General features: G+C 42.1%; 1 protein-coding gene across 2 annotated transcripts in view; it reads left to right on the forward strand.

Moving 5' to 3' along the window:
• The window catches only part of HOMER1 (homer scaffold protein 1), a 75,318-nt gene that overhangs the window by 49,059 nt on the left and 4,179 nt on the right, over positions 1–22,080 (forward strand). For both annotated transcript variants that reach the window (XM_053407844.1, XM_053407845.1), the window contains exons 6-8: positions 6,420–6,576; positions 16,251–16,361; positions 18,253–18,333. In XM_053407844.1, coding sequence (XP_053263819.1) covers positions 6,420–6,576; positions 16,251–16,361; positions 18,253–18,333 — 349 coding nt within the window. The remainder of the gene's footprint in view (positions 1–6,419; positions 6,577–16,250; positions 16,362–18,252; positions 18,334–22,080) is intronic.

Below are 22,080 nucleotides of genomic sequence, written 5' to 3' on the forward strand. Positions count from 1 at the left end.
GAACTAATTCCAGACCCTCTAAGTGCCCCTGTTTTCCAGAAGCCATTCCAGTTTTGATCTGATTTGATCCCAGAATGTCCCACTTTTTCTTAAGATGTCCTTATTTTCATTGGAGAAATGTTGGAGGGTATGGAGTTCTTTACCCCTGCCCTGGAATGCATTTGTGTTTTTGTGGCAGTTAATACTATCTTTCATGAGGAAGTAACAGTAAACGAGAAGATGAATTCAACTTGCTTACTACACAAACTGCTTTGAGAATATTTTGAAGGATAGTGGTGTATAAATATTTTAAATAAATAAATTTGTAAACAAATTTTAGTCTTGAAATTCTGTTATTAGCCAGTTGATCCTTTTTGGGGGCAGGGCAGATTGTATAGATCTATCACACACACCAATTGCAAACTCATCGTGCTCTATGTAGCCAATGTCGCACTATCCACACAACAGCAAGTTACCACCAGAACTTTTTAAAAAGAAAAAATGGAGGCAAACAGCCCAGTGATGACTAAGCATGCTCAGTGGGCAGTGAATGCTATTTAACTGTGAGGAAATGAAACAGAAAATGTGGTGGGGGGTGGAATGGTTGGAGCCCTGAACTGCGCACTACAGAATTTTGTTGCAGGTCTCTTGCAATAAAACAGTGGTAATCCAACATTGCAAGTATACTGTCCTATTTCTTCCTTCCATCCATAATGGAAGGAGAGAAGCCTTAGTGCAGGGGCTATTCCTACACTGAAAAGAATTGGATGGTATGTGTACTTCACTGTTTGGAGAAGAAGTAAAATGACAGACTTCCAGGAAATTGTGAAGGGAAGGGAGTGATCTTGCTGGTTATTACCATGGGGGGGGGGGGAATGCCAAAGGGCCACATAACTTTAACACACACATGACAAATACTGTAAGAGAGTGCAAATGATCTGAGAGAACCTTTGCAGAAGCTCACATAATATTGCTGGCTATCAAGGAGAGAAGTTATGACCTTTTGCCTCCACCAGTATTGGAGGCATTATTGAACAGGTGTGACTCTCGTGCAGTTGCATTCATTATGGTGCTAATGATAGCACTTGACATCTCAGCGTCCAGGAAAGGCATAATTATTTATACTCCAAAATCACTATACCAGATGCCATATGAAATGTGGCTCTCTCTTCACACACATTTAAAAAATATTTTTCCCAATCTACTTTGAGTTAGAAAAATGCAGTAATAGCCCTATCAAAATATTTTTAAACGAAAACCTAAACATTTTAAGATGGCAGCGGTGTATGTATATAATGTGTGTATTAATTAAATAGTTCATTCAGATATAAATAAAAATAAATAAAACAGCAGCATAGATTTATTTTAAATAAATGAAAATACCAAAACACTTGAAAAATAGCCCAGTCATACTTCACAAACAGCATTTAAGACGCAGTGGCCCAAAATAATTAAGTTTTGAAATCCACTTAAAAGTTTGTGCCCATCTTAGTGGGAAGGAAACTTCATAACTTGGGTACCATCACAACAAAGGCCCTATCTCTTGTGTCTGGCAGCTGAATCAAGCCTAGATGCATGGCCTCCGAAGCACATTTTTGTACCCAAGCAGGCTTGTATGAGTGTAGGCTGACCTTCAGGCTACTTGATCACAAACTCTTTAGGACTTTAAAATGTGCCAGTAACCAGTACAACTGGTACAGGACCACTGTCACATGGGACCAGAAAACGTCTGGCAGGGGGGCTGTCTTCTGCACCAGTTGAGGTATCGGAACCATCATCAATGGTAGCTCCACTCAGAGTGTCTTTCAGTAGTCCAGCCTAGATGTGACTGGTGCATGAGCAATCAAGGCAAGATCTGACCTCTCTCTAAATGGGATGCAGCTGGCATGATTCAGATTCTACTCTTGGTCACATAGATGCAGCTGGCATCAAATTTCAATCATTCCATGATGTAGAATAGTACAAAGGTAGCTCATTTGGGAATCCCAGGTTTACAAGAGCCAAGAGAAGATTTCAAAAACCCTGCATTGCATGCCAAAAGACAGATAATAACTCAAGGTGTTGCAACTAATTGTCATAATAATAAGGGATTATTTAACTAGCAACTATAGAGCACTTTCTATATTTTAAAGAAAGTGTCCAACAGCTTTTATTGTGGTGAATATATTTTGTTGCCTTGAGCATAGAGAGAAGCAGTAAGTAGGGTAATCCAGTTCTTAAGCAGGGTGGCAAAGGAAAAGGAAATTTGTACATTTTCGATACCATTTATGTTATATTTATTTGCTGCTTTTTACAGCAAAGTGTCTTAAACTGACCCACAGGGGAAAAAATAACAAGAAACATTAAAACCAAATGTCAAAACAGCAGTAATACAAGTACTCATTCATATATAAACAAATCCTACCTATCCTCTTAAAAGATGAGCACAAAAGAGGCCGCAGGCATAACTAGTTACCCACCGAATTAAGGGCCAAAATTTGGCTGACATCTAAAAGTAGACCATAATGGTGCCAGCTGTGCTTCCTTGGGGGGAAACATTCCACAAGCAGGAAGCCACCACTGAAAAAGCCTGTACTTGTGTTGCCACCTTCTGCATCCCCTTGGACGAGAAACACAGAGAAGGGTCTCATATGATGAACACGGTGTTTGGGTTGGTTCATGTAGGGAGAGGCGTCCCTGAGGTATTGGGGTCCTGAACCACATATTGCTTAATAGGTCAAAACTAGCACTTTGTTATGGACACTTACTGGTAGCCAGTACAGTTGTGTCAGGATACGTGTTACGTACTCAGTCCACCTGGCTGTTGAATTCTGTACCAACCAAGAGCGGTTTCAAAGGCAGCCCCATGTATATAGTACATTGCCGTAATGTATACTGGAGTTTACCAGAATGTAGACAACAGAAGTCAGTTTATCTCTGTCCAGATAGCCATCTGGACTTAGCTGCATAGAATGCAATCTGCTCCACCAAGGCCAGTTGTGCATCAAGCAGCAGTAATGGATCCAGAAGTAGCCCCAGGCTACACACCTGCTCCTTCAGAGGGACTGTGACCCAATCCAGAGCAGCCATGGATCTGAGGGAAACACCCACTAACAGTACCTCAGCCTTATTCAATTAAGTTTCAGTTTATTGGGTCTTATCCAGTCCATTACTGAGGCAATACACCAGTCTAGCAGATTCACTGCCACAACTACATAGAATCGTAGAACTGTAAAGATGGAAGGGATTCCAAGGGTCATCTAGTCCAACCCCCTGAAATGCAGGAATCGTAACTAAAGAGCCAGTGAGGTATAGTGGTTAAGAGCAGTAGTCTCGTAATCTGGTGAACTGGATTTGCATCTCCGCTCCTCCACATGCAGCTGCTGGGTGACCTTGGGCTAGTCACACTTCTTTGAAGTCTCTCAGCCCCACTCACCTCACAGAGTGTTTGTTGTGGGGGGGGGGAAGGGAAAGAAGAAAGTTAGCCACTTTGAGACTCCTTCAGGTAGTGATAAAGTGGGATATCAAATCCAAACTCCTCTTCTTCTTCTAAAGAATCCCTGACCAATGGCCATCCAACATCTGCTTAAAAACCTTCAATGAAGGGGAGTCCACCACCTTGCAAGGGAGTCCATTCTGCTGTTGCATAGCTATTACTGTCAAAATGTTCTTTTTAATGTTTAGTTGGAATCTCCTTTCTTGTAATTTGATTCCATTGGTTTGGGTCCTACCCACCAGGGCAGTAGAAAACAAGCCTGCTCCATTTCCCATGCGACAGACCTTTAGATATTTGAAGATGGCTATCATATCACCTCTCAGTCTCCTCTTCTCCGGGCTAAACATACCCAACTCCTTCAACTGTTGCTCAAAAGTCTTGGTTTCCAGACCCTTCATTTTGGTTTCCACCCTCTGCACACTCTTCAGCTTGTCAATATCCTTATATTGTGTCCAGAACTGGACACTGTACTCCAGGTGGGGTCTGACGAAGGTAGAATAAAGCAGTACTATTACTTCCCTTAATCTGGACACAATACTTCTGCAGCTGTGATAGAGCAATGTATCACCAGCACATTACTGAAAATGTACTCCAGAGCTCTGGGTGAGCCCATTCAGTATAGGAAAACCTAAACCTGCAAACCTGCAGCACTGAGGACTGTAGGGGCTGAACAACCCCCCCCCCCATCACCAGCCTCTGAAGATAACCATCCTGAATTGTATTGGAACCTGAAAAGCGCCACTGCCTACCCTCAATTTGGATAGTCACAAATACTGTGGTCAATGGTATAGAAAGCCACTGAGAGATCAAGGAACAGTAACAGAGACATAGGCCGCCTGTTTCTCCTAACAAAGGTCTTTGTGACCAAGTTGGTTTCCATGCCCAAGCTGGGCCCAAACCCTGATTGAAATAGGTCTGAAAAGTTAGCCTTACACAAGAGAGCCTGGATCTGACCTGCAGCCATGCACTCAAGAACGTTGCTCAAGAAACAAACATTGGCAACTGGTCACTAATTGTTTAGATTTTATGGATCCAGGAAAGGTTTCTAATGAGTGGTCTTACCATCACCTCCTTTTGGCAAGCAAGGACCCCCCCCCCCTTCTTGCATGGCCAAGCAAGCTGCTGCCTCCTTGTTAGATTTTACCAGCCTTGAAGAGCAAGAGTAAGAACAGAAATGGTCACCTGTGCTGATGCCAGCACCTTGTCCACATCCTCGTGCTTTACTAACAAACTCTGGATGGCTCTTGAGAATCACATGCTAAAATAGTGGAGTCAAGGTCTCAGCTGATTCAAGTGATTTTATCTTCAAATTGCTCTGCAAACAAATCACAGCAAGCCACCACTGGTTTTAGCTCAGCTAGATTATCATTAGGATTTATTAAATTTGTATACTGCCCTTCATCTCAAGATCCCAGGGCAGTTCACAACAGATAAATACAAAATGAGAATACAAAATACTTTACATACTAAATAAACAAAAGGAAAAACAAACCAATAACCCACAAACACATTGCAAACAAAGTAAGCTTTATATCACCTTCATTGCCACTGAGTAAACTTGATAATGAGCACTCACTAGTTTTCTGTTGCATTCGCCTGAAGATTTTCTCCACTTGCATTCAAGCCGTCTTCCAGCTTGTTTCATTGCCCAAGGCTCTGGTGTATACCAAAGAAGCCAACAGGGTTCTATCAAGTGGCAGAGGGAACTCAGGGGATTGTGTCAGTGGCCCAGATCATCCATGTTTTCTACAGGCAACCAGGGCCAGTCATGTCAGCTGGAAAATCCTCCATAGGGTCTGGGAACTAATTGAATCCTTCAGCCTTCAAGGATATTCCCCTGCCTCTGTGGAGGGAGAAAGCTGCTGAAAACCTAAAATGCAACAGGAAGTGATCTGATCTTGACAACGGACTGGATCACTCTCCGATCACCCTATTTCTGCTCAGTTGATGAAATCAGATGTATAGGCTATGCCCTGCTACATGTGTGAGGCCAATGGCCTGTTGAGACAGTGCCATGGTTGTCATGGCAGCCATGAAGTCCTGAGCTGTCCCAGATTTAATGGCCTCAACATGGATGCCAAAGTCCCCCAGAACCAACAGTCTGCGTCGCCTCAACACCATATCTATGGTTTTAATTTTTTTATTGTTTCAATGACTTTTACTTATAATTTATTGTTTTATTAGGTTGGTTAACTGCTTCAAGGTTTTTTTTTTACAATCAAATGGCATATAAATTTTATGACAGATGTAATGGCAAACTGTGGTTAGTTTACAAATGAAAGCAAATGTTTCTATCTTCCTTGAGGTTGAGCAGGGGAAGGGAGAGTACATGGGCCTTGGGCTTGTCCAAGTTATTTTCCATATTGCTAATCTTTGGCTTAGGCATACTTTCAAACTCTCTCTTTGCATATTGTAAGATGGTTAACTAATATAATGCAACTAATTTTTTTACTAATTCCTGACCTGTTATTGGAGAAGGTAACAATAGGTGTTTTCATTGTTTACTTTTTATCTTCTATGGTTAGGTAATATCTAGTATGAAAATTCAAAAAAATCATTCACATATTTGTCAGATATTTGTCTTCCAAAACATACAAAGCTACCTTATATTGAGTCAAATAATTGGGCCATCTGCCCCACTAATGTGGCAGTGGCTCTTGGCCATCTTAGGGAGAGGTCTTTCCCAGCCTTGATGTCCTTTTAAGTGGCGAACCAGAGTTTGAACCTAGAATCTTCAGCGTGCAAAATATGTGCTTATCTACTAAGCTTCCTCCCACCCGAATCCCTAGGCAATGTGTTTTTGCATCATGCTCTACTTTGAAAAAAATAATAATCATAGAACTTGGGAGGGACCACAAGACTTGCTGGCTTCTAAAGACAATTGTATAGGCATGAGCCAGAGAACAAAAATAACCCAGTGATGCTGTGGTCTCCACTATTGTGACAACTGTTTTTTTGTCCATAGTTCAGCAATCGGCAAGCACTGGGAGGCAGAACTTGCAACACTCAAGGGTAACAATGCCAAGCTTACAGCAGCTCTGCTCGAGTCCACTGCCAACGTGAAACAATGGAAACAACAGCTTGCTGCATATCAAGAGGAAGCAGAACGTCTACACAAGCGGGTAAGTTTAAAGCTTTTGACTACATATTGTTAGTGGATCTGCATGTTATGAACTAAGAAAAAGGTGCAGTAAAAATCTTCTGGTCATCTGACAATAGCATTCATGCAAGCTGAGCTTTATTTTCTCTTCTGATGAAATATATTATAAAGTTTTCATGTAATAAATTCTCCCGTAGTAATAAATTATATATTATTATATTATATAGTTTGAGTTTCATCTAACAAATCATATAAATATGTATTACTAAGTGATGTCTTTAGCGCTGGGTCAGACGTATAAGATTAATCTAGTGTAGTTGGACTTGCCTGTATGTGAGTCACTTTAAACCATAGCTAAGCATTATTTTGGTTTAAAGGTGAATGTGCAGTGTACTGGTGCATGGGGCTAAAATCGTGGGCAACTTTGCTTCTCTTCTTCTCATGCTGCTGCTTCACTGCTGGAAGCTAAACCATGGTTTGGTTTAGCATTAGGTCTCCACCTGGGCTCATGGTTTTTCTTTCTCCAAACAAACCATGAGCTGCAACCTACTGTAGGTTTGATTTTGTGAGCTTGTGCCCATTAAGACAACTGAAACCAGTGGAAAATAGCTGGAAAATAAATTCTTTATTCATGGAGAAGTGCAGGGGCAAACTATCTCAGTCCAGATATATGGCAGGCACAGTGTCATTTTGTCTGTGTATATTTATGTGCCTTGTGAAATGGTAGCAAGCACAATTTTTTTCACTTTATATACTGCATTGATTCATATTCAACCGAGCACTAATTCGATAAACTCATAATGTAGACAACTGTGGATATTCAAAATGATCTGCTCTCTTTTTCATCTCTTGTTGTTTCATTTATCCTCTAGTTTGTACATTCCTCCCACTCTAAACTATATTCTCTCTTTAGGCTTGTTAATAAGATAAACTAAGGCAAGTTAAGTACGTAACTGCATGAATTAAGATTCTGTAAGGGTGAAGACATACGTAACATTTTTAGAAGAGCATTTGCCCAGGAAGCACATTCACCGCATTCAGTTCAAACATACCTTGTTGACCTCTGGAGGGAAATAGCTCTGCAAGGATAAAGTAGAAGCCTGCAGTGTACTCTTCTGCCCGGCTGTTCCTCTTGGTGTCATCCAGAAGCAAATACTCCTAGAGAAGTTTTGTGCTTTTGAATTTTTTTTCGTCTTCAATTTATGAGTTGAGAAGTGAGCAGATTAAAATAAAATTAAAAAGTGGATAGCCATCTGAAGTATGGGAGGGAAGGTCAAGAATGTTGGCTGAGCTCACGCATGATTTGTTGGTATGTGTGTCTGTCATTTCAGCTGTAGAGCTGGAAGGAAGCCAGTCTTGCATTGCTGTTAGAAACACCCTTGGTACTGTTTTGTTACATCAAGTTTTATTAAATGTGTTGGAATTTTGGGTGGGTGATGGTTGTAGACAAAAGGGAGCTGTATTTTGTATGCAAATCTGTTAAAGCCCAACATCACTGGATGCAAAAGATTTTTCTATGCATATCCCATTCTCCAGGGAGGATCACTGCAAAGTATTTATCCCAGCATGCCACTGTGATAAGAACCTTTCAGAGGATAAAGGATGGAAGTTCTGAAACTGTCTAAGGGGCAAACTACATATCATATGCAAATGTTTGTAACAAATCCCTGGCAGCTGCATTTCTGAATAAAAGTGGGTTGGGAGAGGCATATCTTCAGTCGAAAAGTGAGGAAAGGCTTTTAACCCTTTCCCTGACAGCTAGCTTCTCAAGCAAGGAAATACAGTGGTACCTTGGGTACAGATGCTTCAGATTACAGACGCTTCAGGTTACAGACTCTGCTAACCCAGAAATATTACCTCGGGTTAAGAACTTTGCTTCAGGATGAGAACAGAGATCGTGCAGTGGCAGTGCAGTGGCAGCAGGAGGCCCCATTTGCTAAAGTGGTGCTTCAGGTTATGAACAGTTTCGGGTTAAGAACGGACCTCCGGAACGAATTAAGTTCTTAACCCGAGGTACTACTGTAGATACTTGCATCCTGATGGTAATCAGGATGGTAATCAGCTAGGATAATTTGGAAAAGAAAAGTCTGTCTGTTGGGAAAAGGCTTAAGCGCCTGCTCCCTATCTAATGCTTCGCTGCTCAAAATGGTTCTCTCCCAAAGCCTATTTTCTTCAGAAAAAGTGGCTGGAGGAGCAGCATTCACACGCGGTTCTTTTTGTCTCTAAAAGACTGTAGTCTTGTTCACACTTGTTTCACTAAAATCCATCCAAGCAAGATGTTTCAGTAAGCTTCAATACTGTTTTTTGTATAGAATAGACACAAATTGCTGACAAGCAATATTGCTAAAAGGCCTATAGCCTTCACAATGCTTAGTCGTTAACCCTTGATCCATCCACTTTTCTGGGAGCAGCAGACTTCAAAGCTGTAAGGATGATTGAAACAGGTACATCAAGAGCCTCCATAATATTAATATAAATAAAAACTTCAGAATATTTTACAGGTACAGTAAGCACTTTGTGGCTACTGTAGGTCAAGTCAAGTCGAGTAACCTTTATTGGCATCACATAAGAACATTTGCTACTGTAGGTGTGGGAGCGTCTCTCATTCACCATGAAGAAACTACACTGTCCAATTCACTCCAGATGTTTTTAAGCGTGTTCATGTGCCTATAAATACAATTTAAACTTAAAGAAATAAGAAAATGTGTATTTTGCAAAAGCTGGATTTGCATGTGATACCTCCTTGCCACATTGTTTTCTATAGTTTTCTTTCCTTCCTTTCCTAGTATAATTTCTCCTTTGTTTTGTGAAATTATTGACTTAAGTTATAATAACAGAGGGTTAGTTATGAAGTTGGCTGCATGTTTATGCTGAGAAATGTGTATAAACGTGACCATAAATCACACCAGGGAAGGCTCCTGCAGTGTGCTGTCCTCTTTGGGAATTACTAAGCGTAGCTGACAGACACGGCCAAACTAATAAATCCAACTCTCCAAGGAAACCTAGGACATGTTTGTATTTAAAAAACAAATCAACTTCAATTTGTGATCACCTCAATAGCTGTAGAGGTGAAGCAAAACAGGGTAAAGTTGGGAAATCAATGTGCCTATTCCTGTAAAAGGCTGACCACACACTGTTTGCTTCCTTCCTTCCTGGGCTACTTCCATCCTCAGCAATAGCAGGTTTTTCTGGCCCTCTCTCCCCCGGCATAATTGGTCCTCAGGAATGCTTAGTAGGTGACAGGCAAGCCTTAGCAGAGAGCACAGGTTTTGTGGCATTTTTTCCCCTTTCCCTTTTCCATCTCGTCATAAAACTATGGCCCTTTACTGATATGCAGTGTAAACCTATCCATGTATATGCCAAAGGAAGTCATAATGTATTCAGTGGTGCTTACATCCAGTTAAGTGTGCATAGGATTTCAACTTCAGTTTTCTTTGTTTTCAACTGGCATCCTTCTGCTGGTGGAAGACTTTGATCCAGTGAAGGCTCTTGTCATCAGAATGCAGGGAGAAACAAAGTTTGCTGCTTCCCCTCCTTCTGTACCCAGGCTGTTGCGAAGGGTCAGCTGGTCTCTAGAGCAGATTTTGCATAGCGATATCCTCAAAGGATGAGGGGGAAAGGTGAAAATTGTCTCCCTTACTGTTTCGCTTACAGAAGCCTCTACTGAATTAAAGAGGCTTTTGTTAGCATGGGGATACTATTGGTTATCCCTTAATTAAAGCAGTTAAATATTATATATTAAATATATTAATGCAATAAAGCATAGTGTAGTCCTTCCACCCTCAGCCAAGTGAAAAAAATGCCCCAAAGCACATATTTGTTCATAGTCCTTTATTGGCACTACTGGAAGATTTAATTTGCTGGGGAAAGTGTGTCCCTTGTTGTTTTTCCTCTATTTGTCCATCCAGTAAGAGCTGGAATTGTAGAATTTGAGGTTAGCCATGCACATGAGAAGAATCCAATTAATGCAGAATCTTACCATAGTTGATACATTCATATTGTAGGTGAAAAAACAAATTGCTAAATGTGTCAGCTGTTCTGTGCGTGTTTTGTGCCCAGTACTGTTTAAATTGTCACAGGCATTCTGAATATTCTACATTCCACTCGGAGTGTTTCTCCCAATTCCTGCTTCAGCTTCTTGCCCAAGTATCATGAATGTTCTAGGACAGAGGATATTGTTTTAACAGGTCCCGGAACATCAGTTATAATAAAAACAAGCTAAGGAAACAGAGCAAAACAAAATTTCATCCATACGTTTTGCCTGGGGCCATTATCCTTTTGTTTGTTTGCTCCCATTTTCAGTTGTACAACTCTTGTACTGCAGTGCTATGCAATTACTTGTTTTGTAGATTTTGAGTGCTGTATATACAACTTACCGTATTTTTCGCTCTATAACACGCACCCGACCATAACACGCACGTAGTTTTTAGAGGAGGAAAATCCGTAGGCATGCCACCCGTAGGCATTCCCTCCATAACACGCACAGACATTTCCCCTTACTTTCTAGGAGGAAAAAAGTGAGTGTTATGGTGCAAAAAATACGGTACCTTCAATGCATAGTTTAAGTTGATCACTCCCTCCTGGATACCTAGAAATGTGACCTATAAACTTAGCAAGCCAAAGGATTTCCATTTCAACTGATGTAACACCTATTCTCAATTGGAGTTTTAGAAATAGAAGAACATATACATTTATAAATGGGAGCTCCACTCTATTTTGCTTCTTCACATAAGGCAGAGGTTTTCAACCTTTTTGAGTCCACGGCTCCCTTAACCAATTACATTCTTTCTGCAGCACCCCATGTGGCCCAGGAGCCCAGTTATGTCACCTCTTGCCTGCAGAGCTGGCAGCCTCTCACTCTTTTTCAAACAGCCTCCCACTTGGAGTGTCCCCTCATCCTTCTCCCCTCTCCTTGGGAGTCCTCTAGGCGGCAGCTGCTGCTGCCCTTGGCCTCTAAGCCCCGCCCCCCACCCCAAAGAGAGGTGCCTGCCAGAGGCACCATTCGCCTGTAGATCTTATAGCCAGGCTGCTGCAATAAACAGCTGTGCAAGCCTTTGGGAGGCAGAGACACAAGAGAGCATCAGTGGAGGGGAGGGATGGAAAGAGGGACAGAGGCCAGTGTTGGCCACGGCACCCCTGACCATCATTCAAGGCACCCCAGGGTACCACGGCACACCAGTTGAAAACCACTGACATAAGGGATTGATTACATACAACAGTGCCTTCATGAAAGTACATAATTATATTACAAGTTGCCTTTTTTAACCTAAGGGAAGTTTAAAAGCAACTTTGGATATATCAGGAATGGATAAGCAGAATTAGATAGAAATTGTTATATGGGTCTTCTATTCATGCTTTGCTGGATTGGGGTTTAAGAGTAATTGTGGATTCTGCTAATACTACCCTTCTTTTAAAGCAACATGCTGGTTGTATATTTATTATAAGCACATTTTGTAGAGAGTTCATATTTTCTTGTGTTTAGGTAAATTAACTAAATAACTAACTAACTAATCAACTAACTATTGGAATTCTACATGTTACCATAATGTGTTAAGGTTAAAAGTGCATGAAAAAATGGTTTCTACACTGAAAATGTAAATTCTAAGCTTTCAGATATCCTTGGACAATTTTTCAACCCCCTGGCAATCAGGAATTGTCTAACTAACATCAAGGAGACATTGCTTGAAATATAGAAAACTTTTATTTGAATTGTTTGATATTTGACTTCGTTCTTCATGTAATGAGTTGTGTGATGTTTCTTTTTCCTCTCTCTTTTTAAAAACTTTGTAACAAGACCCTTGAGATTTGTATTCTGATTAATTTGGAAATCTGGATTAGTCTTCTTTAGCAATACCTTTTAACATAGTAAGCACACAGCATCTTTTAACAGCTTATTGCTAGAAGCCAAAGAGTAATTTGGTTTATGACAATAGGGCCTAAATCCAGTTAGAGTCATGTGTGCTGTTAATAAACCATTGTAATTATCAGATGATCAGGACCAATACATTGGCAGTAGATCCTAATTAATGGTTTTCTGTGAACATGCAGATGTCTCTGGCTTCACTACTCCCATAGCATAGGCAGGAGCAACAAACCACAATCCCTGGTTTAGCATGATGTCCAAAGACCCAGTATGAAACTGATGGGACTTATCTTTGAGTTCACAGTCAGGCCTTTTGTGTGGTGGTGAAGACAGCAAAGAAGGCTTAGTGTGCTGACTGCACTGCATATTTGAGTAGCTGGCCAGCAGAACTGTTCCATGTGGTGAGAGGAATGTCGACATCTGTCCCAGGGAATAGTGTTGGAACCATGGGAGGCCTGCTGTGACGAGTTTGACAGGCCTTTGAGGATAAAAGTACTTGTCTTCATGCTAAGTTTAGTGCCACCATTATTATAGAGCCAGGGAGCTGTCCAGCAAAACATATTGCCCAATCCTGTGGGATTGGTTTCAGCTGATGAGGCCTGAAAATATGGACAAGGTGCTTGCAGCTCTTTAGCCTATAATATGTCCCCCGCCCCCTGGCAACCCCTGCCCATCATGGCTTATTTGAGCTGGTCTGGGTTGAAGGTGGGAAGGTGGCCAGGTGAAATAATAATAATAATAATTATTATTATTATTATTATTATTATTATTTATACCCCCCATCTGGCTGGGTTTCCCCAGCCACAGGGTGGCTTCCAGCCAAATATTAAAAACACAATACAGCATCAAACATTAAAAACTTCCCTAAACAGGGCTGCCTTCAGGTGTCTTTAAAAAGTAAGTTAGTTTCTTATTGCCTTGACATCTGCTGGGAGGGCGTTCCATAGGGCAGGCACCATTACCGAGAAGGCCCTCTGCCTGGTTCCCTGTAACCTCACTTCGTGCAGCAAGGAAACCGCCAGAAGGCCCTCAGTGCTGGACCTCTTTGTCTGGGTTGAACAATTATTGCTTCTACACTAAAAAAAAAGTCCTGGAGTTGCTAGTTACAGGATTTTTATAGTACAGTGGTGCCTCGCAAGACGAAATTAATTCGTTCCGCAAGTTTTTTCTTCTTGCGAGTTTTTCGTCTTGCGAAGCACGGTTTCCCATAGGAATGCATTGAAAATCAATCAATGCGTTCCTATGGAAACCGCCTTCAGACCAGGTCCGGGGACAGTCTGTCCCCCGACCTCTTCTGAAGGCTGGGGGTGGGACAAGGTCTTTTCTTCCCACCGCCAGCCTTCAGAAGGCTGTTCTGAAGGCTGGCGGTGGGAAGAAAAGCCCTTCTCCCCACCTCCCACCCCGGAAGCTCCGGAGACAGGAGGGCTTTCCTCCCAACTGCCAGCATTTTCAGATCGCCCCGGGACAGCGGAAAAGTCTCCGCCATCCCGGGGGCTTTTAAAATGCTGGCGGGCGGCAGCGCAGCATTCGCTGCCGCCCGCCAGCATTTTCAGATCGCCCCGGGACAGCGGAGACTTTTCCGCTGTCCCGGGGCGATCTGAAAATGCTGGCGGGCGGCAGCGAATGCTGCGCTGCCGCCCGCCAGCATTTTAAAAGCCCCCGGGACATCGGAGACTTTTCCGCTGTCCCGGGGCGATCTGAGAAGTCTCCGCTGTCCCGGGAAGGCAGGCGGGGGGAGCAAAGACTTCTTTGCTCCCCCCCGCCTGCCTTCAAAAGCCGTCGGGATAGCGGAGAAACGCGCTGCGCTTCTCCGCTATCCCGGGAAGGCAGGCGGGGGGGGAGCAAAGACTTTTGCCCCCCGCCGTCCTTCAGAAGAGGTCCAGGACCTCTTCTGAAGGCCGGCGGAGATTTCCCTATGGGCTTTCTTCTTGCGAAGCAAGCCCATAGGGAAATTCGTTTTGCGAAGCACCTCCAAAACAGAAAACTCTTTCGTCTTGCGAGTTTTTCGTTTTGCGAGGCATTCGTCTTGCGAGGCACCACTGTAGCTATGTCATGGAAAACTCACTTTCTACATCTCAGGCCAGAATTACACGCCAGCCAACTAATTTTTCTATAGGAATGTGAGATAGGCATCATTTTCTATTCCACCCGTATTTGTCATATTCAGCACTGTTTCCATTCTGCTGCAGTTCATCTTCCATCAAATACTGTTATTCACCTTGCTGTCTGCTGTGGGAAAATTTCATAATTTGCATAATGAATTAGAAACTTCATCTGCATGTAAAGACAGGCTCTGGTGGGTTGAGTGGATGAGACCAATAGTGGGTCCAATGGTCAATAAGGTAGTTGAATAGTGTCTTGTACGCCTCCTTCCAACAACTCCTTAGGCCCAGCTGGTACCAAACATATTGCTGTGCTTTCCTTTGCTCCACATCAGTGAGACCAAGAGAAGGATCTTGTCGTCTGGGCAGCCCAGGATCTCCATACACACTGCCCAGGCTTGCATCCCAGGGAGGTCAATTTGGTGGCATGACCCTGCTTTGCTTTAATCACAGAGAGTTTCTTCTCTATGAAAAGGGATACAGTCTGCCTGACTTCTAGTTTCCCTCTTCTTTTTTAAAGGTTCAACTCCCCGCCGCATTCTGTGAGCTCACATGTTGTGGTTGAGCTGTTTTTATTAATTTCCGTTTTCTCTTTCTTTACAAACCTCTATACTTCTGAGTACCTAGGGAGTCCACAAAGCATGCAGAAATTACAGCCTTGTATTTGAGTGGCCCCATTTTGCTTCCAAAATGATAGGCGCTCAAACACCTGAGCTTGCTATTATGTGGAATGATGATAGTTAAATGAGACCTTTGAAGTTAAAAGCAGTATGCCTCTGAATACTAGATGTTGGCAATAATCAATGGAGGAGGTGTGTTTCTTTCATGGCCTGCTAGTGGGTTTTCTGCAGGCCTTTGGCTGGTCAAAACAGTGCCGGATTAGATGAGCCCTCTTATACAGCAGAGTTTTTCCTTTGTGCTTATGTTTTAATGCCCTCAAGTCACATTCAGAGGATTTGGCTGCCATTAAATAAAAATTAGCATTGGGCATAATCCAGAGAAAGTTAAGCATGCTTATGAGTTGTTGAACTTAGTGCTACATTAGTATTTAATTGTACAGTTAGGTCCCACTGAATGGCGCAATCTAGAGAAAGTTAAGCATACTTCAATTCTATTAATGTTTTCTACAAGCACCTGAGTGACAACATGCACATGGTCTGTAGAATTGTAAGTATTGATGTTTAAATCACATTGTTTTAAGCGTCCATTGGTTTTGTTGTACAGTGCTGGTGGAAAAATACAGAGGTTAATTAAAATTTTGGGGAAGTCTTTGGATGGTAAAGGTTTATGAATTACTAAAGTATAGGGCGGTATCTAAATAATAATAATAATAATAATAATAATAATAATAATAATAAGTGTGGGGTTAAAAGCTTTGTGTGAATCATTTTAGCAAACTAGTTACACATCATTCTACTATATAGTGTCAACTAGAAGAGTGGAGTTTGAAGGAGAACAGTCTTCATAATTAAATAAGCCATTCTTAGGTTTATATTTATCACTTTAATTCCCAACCAACCCATTATTTAATTCAAACTTTGCCACTTTTAGAAGCACTAGCATCAGGCACAGAACTTAAACAGTGCTCCACCATCATTTCATAAAATACTGTGCAAAGCTAATGAAACCATTTCAATAAGTGTTAATGCTGTGATACAGATGCTTAGTAAAGCAGAAATGTCCCATATGGTCCTATAATTGTATATTTATCCTTTGTATTTATTTTTACAGGTGACTGAGCTGGAATGTGTTAGTAGTCAAGCAAGTGCGGTCCACACACATAAAACAGAATTAAACCAGACAATACAAGAATTAGAGGCAACGTTGAAGAAAAAGGAAGAGGTACTTGCTTCCATTTGTTAATTGACTTTTTAATAGCCCTGATTATTTATCTCATACACCATTCATAGTATTGCATTAGCTTGTATCAAAATACGGGTTACAAAAATAAGTTGTCTAATTTGTTGTTTTTTTATTCTGTTGACTAACATCTAGAATGAGATGCAAAATTCTTTGCACAGGGAAAACCATTTACCGTATTTTTCGCACCATAGGGCGCACCGGACCATAGGGCGCACCCAGTTTTTTGGGGGGGAAATAAAGGGGGGAAAATTATTTTCCCCCCCAGGCGCGGGGCTGGGGCGGGGGAAGCTGGAGCTTCCCCCGACCCCAGCTCCCAAACAGACAGCTCTCTGCAAGCTGTGGGAGCGCTCCCACAGCTTGCTGAGAGGTCCGCAAAGCCTGGGCGCGCTGATCTCAGCGCGCGCAGGCTTCGGCATGCAGGCAACTCTCCGCAAGCAGCGGGAGCGCTCCCGCTGCTTGCGGAGAGGTCCGCGAAGCCTGGACACGCTGAGCTCAGCGCGCGCAGGCTTCGGCATGCAGGCAACTCTCTGCAAGCAGCGGGAGCGCTCCCTATGGTCCGGTGCGCCCTATGGTAGAGAGGTGTGCGAAGCCTGGAGAGCGTGAGGGGTCGGTGCGCACCGACCCCTCTCACTCTCCAGGCTTCAGCGAAAGCCTGCATTCGCACCATAGGACGCACACACATTTCCCCTTCATTTTTGGAGGGGAAAAAGTGCATCCTATGGTGCGAAAAATACGGTAGATAAATATGGATTGTTTCCCTCAAAAAACACACATTTCTTTCAAAAGTCAGTAGCTTTCCTCTGTCCTTCCTAGAAGTGTGAAAGCAGGCTGACAAACAGGCCATAACTCGTTTCTAAAAGATGGCTTTTATATACTGGTTCAAAGTGCCTGAAGAGTCAGGTGTATTAGAATTAAAAGTACTTCCTCTAGTGATGATGATCGGCAGACTGACCCCTGCAGTATGAGGCCATGCATTGGTGGGAAGTTCAAAAAGCGTCTTTGTTGCCTTTGGCAAAGCACACTCACTTCCCCAAAGAGTGAATAATAGGTAGGGATTGCTTTTTATATCACTTCTCTAGTCCTAGAAGCACGCTATTATTTCGCTGTCAGTAATTGGCGCCAGATGTTTCAGAGGACAGTTCAAGATATCTCACTGCAGTTCCGAAATAGCATGCCTTCAGGGAAGTTTCTTCCTAGTCACCTAACTGGTAGACTTTTATTGCACAAAGAAGTGTTGAGTTGTTCACTACTTCCACAGATGTCTACTTTAATTCTTGAAATCATTCTCTTCACAGAAGGCAAGTTAGGCTCTAAGCCAACGTTATTAGTATCTAGCCTGACTAAATGATTCCAGTGTTGTTTTAGACTTGGTCATGAATTGTTGCATATATTTCATTACGATTCCTCTGGCTTTCTTCTTGCTATAAAATAGACAGTTGTTCACAGTCCCTTGTAACTGAAATTTCAGCTTTGTTCTTTGCAGCGTTCCCTCCCTGGTGTCTTTAGCCCTGAGAAACTGGCTCTCTGGCAGCCGATTCTTATGACTCAATTTCAGCTATTCCTGCATAATCATTAGCAGATTTCTATGCTTATGAACCTGAAGCACAAATGATGCTTCCTACTGGGAACTGTGCATGTTTTGAGAAGCATGCTGAAGTTCAAAGCTCTAGGGCTGGCCAGATGGCTCTCAGGGTGATACAGTTTGGCCCACCCTCCGACTCTAGTTTTACTGCATAAGTACCTGTGAAAAATACCAATGGGTTCTGCAGCATTGGCAACCCTGTCTTGTATGTCCTGATTGGATGAGGAGGATTTGTCCAGGATGAAAGTTAGGTTGACTTTGGATAATATGCTGTTTTATCCCCTTTAGGAAATAGAAAAATTGAGACAAGAAATTGACAATGCCAGAGAGCTTCAGGCACAGAGGGACTCTTTAACTCAGAAGTTACAAGTAAGTTACAGGGCGAATAGGGTTGTATCTGCTTGTAGGTAACAATAAAAAAGAGGAAAGAAGTTGGATAATTTTGGATCTTGAAAACTTGTTCAGACAGACAGTTTGGGGGTGCAGAATAGCCCCCACCTCCTTACTTCTTTGATGGGGCTAACTGTGTTCCTGCAGTGTTTGTGTGAACATTGTACAAGTGTGATGGAAGAAGGGAAGCTTTGTCACTGTGCAGGGAAAACCCGTTCACGTTAAACAAACAAACAAATCATGAGGATGAGTGTCCTAGTGATGAAGAGAAGGACTGTACATCTTTCAAGGGGGGAGCAAACAAATAAAAGAAGTGATGTGCTCTGGTGTGGGTATGTGAATTCCCTTTCAGACTTCATTTTCTTAATAAAAGGTTACATACCGGTAAGTGTCCCTAGAGTTCCAGGGTGGTCCAATGTGTGGCCCTATTTTGGCGGCTTTCAGCAACATTTGATGTCCCTGTACAGCCCTCACTTTGCCTTCCCAAAGCTGGGTAAGCAAGGTGCTGGGCTTTGAGAAGGAGGTGTGAGGGCTCTGATAGGCTTCTGGAGTCCCCCTGCCTCCTTCCTAGTTAGCACTTTCCCAGCTTTGGGGAGGAGGTGGGAGGGCTCTAGGATCCTGCCAGAGCTTTGTGCCTCTTTTCCAAAGAAAGGCCCTTAGAGTTGAATTTCCAGATCACTCCAAGATCAGCAAAGAATTACAAGCCCACGAGCACAAGCTGTTCAAAGATAATCCTCCCATCTCATGCAGACAGGTCAACAGAATGCTCAGATGCAATATATTGGCCCTTGAGTTACTTGGGGATATTCGATGGTCGGGAACATGGCAGTGTATTTTCTTGGGAAGAAGCAGAAGAGGGCTGTCTAGAGCAGGGAGGGTTGGGGAACATGTGGGCATTTGAACATAGTTGCGCTCTGACCGCCATCATCCCTGACCATTAGCCATGCTGGCTGAAGCTAATGGGAGTTGGAGTCCATCAACATCTGGAGGGCCAAAATAAAGCCTTATGCTGATGCATTCCTGAGCTGGTAAAAATGCTGAAATTAGTATCTGGAAATTTGGACTGCATTTTATATTTCTATTGAATGGCAAACAACCAAACTTTGATAAGCAGGTAGGAGTAATTTCTGCTAGAACACAAACACTTCCTCTTACATATCTGTTGCAATTTATGCTGGGAATTTTAGCGTTCATAGCTTTTGAAGCGGCATTCCTTAACAAATTGCTGCAGGCCTTGATGTCTTTCATCTCTTCAAATGAGCGTATGTTTTAGATCTTGGTTGCCTGTAGATTCTGTGTTCTCAAAACTGACTGGTCAAGTTACTTGGAGATAGCAGCAAGATTATATACACACTCAAATGATGTCATGGTCTGTTATTTTATTTTTAAAATAATATTTATTACTTTTAAACCTTACAAAAAAGAAAAAAGGAAACAAAATAAAAAAGCAAAAGGAAGAGAAAAACAATACAATAAACAATACCCAACACAGCATTAACACATTAAACTAAACAAGACAGAGCAAAAACAATTTAAAAACACACATCATACCATTTCAATACCCTATCTTTCATTCCCTTGTTTCATCGACCTTCTCTCACCTCCCTTTTTGTATTCCACTTCTATTAATTGTTTCAGCAATTCCTTTCCATCTTTCTCTGTTTTCTGTCATATAATTATCTTAACATATTTTAACCTTATTTTCCATTAATACTATAATACTTATTTATGCTTAATTCCTTATAACATTTCTACTAAAGCCATATAATTCCATTCCAACATTTTTCTAACACTCATTAATTTTACATTATTTCCATATATAGACTTTAAACTTTTTCCAATATTCTTCCACCGCCTCTTCTCCCTGGTCTCGGATTCTGCCAGTCATTTCCGTCAATTCCATAAAGTCCATCAACCTGGTGATCTTCTGTCCGAGGCTCTTAACTCTTTTCCAAGTCCCTTCTGCAAGTCTTCTTCATATTTATACATGCACTTTACTTTGTCTTCTACTGATCTTGTTCTTATTTTCCTTCCTTTGATGCTGAAGAGTAGATCTCGGGGAAACTCCCACCTAGCAATGTTTTCCTTCTCGACAGGTCAGCCAAATCTCCATAGTTAAAACTAGGATCCAAAAGATATTTTAGGACATGTTTCAAAATTCCTCCAAATCTAAAGGTCCCCACAACTCCAATCTCCTCCTGACCCAAGTTCAGGTCCCAAAGGTCAGTAAATCCCTGCATGAGGGGATCTATCCAACTTTCCTTCTCCAGTCCAAGCAGGGCTCCAATCCTCAAAATCTGACTTTCTCTAAATTCAATCATAGAAGGCATCAACTTATAGTCATCAAATTGCATCTGAAAGGCTGGGACTCTCTCCCTCTCCACTTGTGTTACTTTAGGTTCAACAACAACTTTCTCCCTCGCCTTCTCCACAATTTGCCATGTCAAAGTAAATTCCTGTATCGATTCCTGCATAGTTTCTGTATTGATGTTCACTTTTTGTCCCAAATTGGTCACTTTTTGTCCCAAGTTATCAATTTTGGTAGTCATCACATCCGTCTTCTTATGGAGCTGTTCCAATGAATCATTTATCTTACATAATGCAACCACTAAGGCTTCTTCTGTCGACATTCTTAACCGATCCAAGGTCAGTCTCAGATTCTCACAGTTTTTTATCTTGCAGCTGGAAATCCCCCCAGCTCAGCTCTTGTAACAGTTTCAAAGGCTTCCTCTAGAGGGAAACAGTTTCTATTTGTATCAGTCCTTTTAAGCACAGTTCAAGCAATAAAGTTAGTTTCAATTTTCAGTTACTTTTACTCCTTTTTAAACGCAGAAGGAGACAATGGAAACAATGTATTTCTCTTGTTTAACTAGCTGTCAATGAATGTTCTATTCACAGTCAATGAAAATTTCCAAAATGTCAGTCTTACTAGCAGCCCGTTTCCAGGTTCATAGCGGTGGTAATTTGACTTTCTTCACTCTCTCCTGCAGGCTTACACGATCCAAAATTTCCCCCGTCTTCTCCTGCTTCCAAGGGGGGGGGGTTTAATGATTTTAACCGATGGAAGTTTAATCCTTTACGGAAGGCTTTCCAAGACTTTAGCTTGCAGCCTCTTTGCTTCAGTCTATTTACAAAAGGGGAAGGTGGACTTCCTGTTTGAAACCTCCCCGTTTCGGTGCCAAATTAAGACGTTTAAAAATCCAATTTTCCGTTCTACTCATGGGTAGTTGTTTTAAGATCAAATTGTCCACAGGAAAAAGTCAGCGCTCTCCGGCAACAGCAATGCGGCTTTACTCTGTGAAAGAAGCAGTCCATTCGAAGCACCGCACCACTCACCCCACGTCGCTCCAGATCCCCGAAACCGGGTTTCCCCGCGAGTAGGGGAGGCACAAAAGGTGCCAGCCGAATCCCACGTTCACAGGCTTCTCCCGTCTGTGATTTCTCCCGTGGCGGCCAGACCCTGATTTCCATGAAGCAAATTCCTCCCGATCAGAGGAATTCCGCCATTGCCGGAGGCGCCAACCCAGAAGTTTCTGTCATGGTCTGTTATTAGCCAAATGCTGCACAGTGCATTTTCATTTGACATGTATGACCATTCAGTGGAATCTATGCCCTTGACAAACTTAAAAAAAAAAATCTTAAATAAGTGCAACAAAAGAATCCTTTGCAAAACAATTTTACGTGGTTACATGTTCTTTCCTACAGGTAACTCGTATCTTATGCTTA

Source organism: Podarcis raffonei, chromosome 11 (assembly GCF_027172205.1).
Source record: "Podarcis raffonei isolate rPodRaf1 chromosome 11, rPodRaf1.pri, whole genome shotgun sequence".
Lineage (NCBI taxonomy): Eukaryota > Metazoa > Chordata > Lepidosauria > Squamata > Lacertidae > Podarcis > Podarcis raffonei.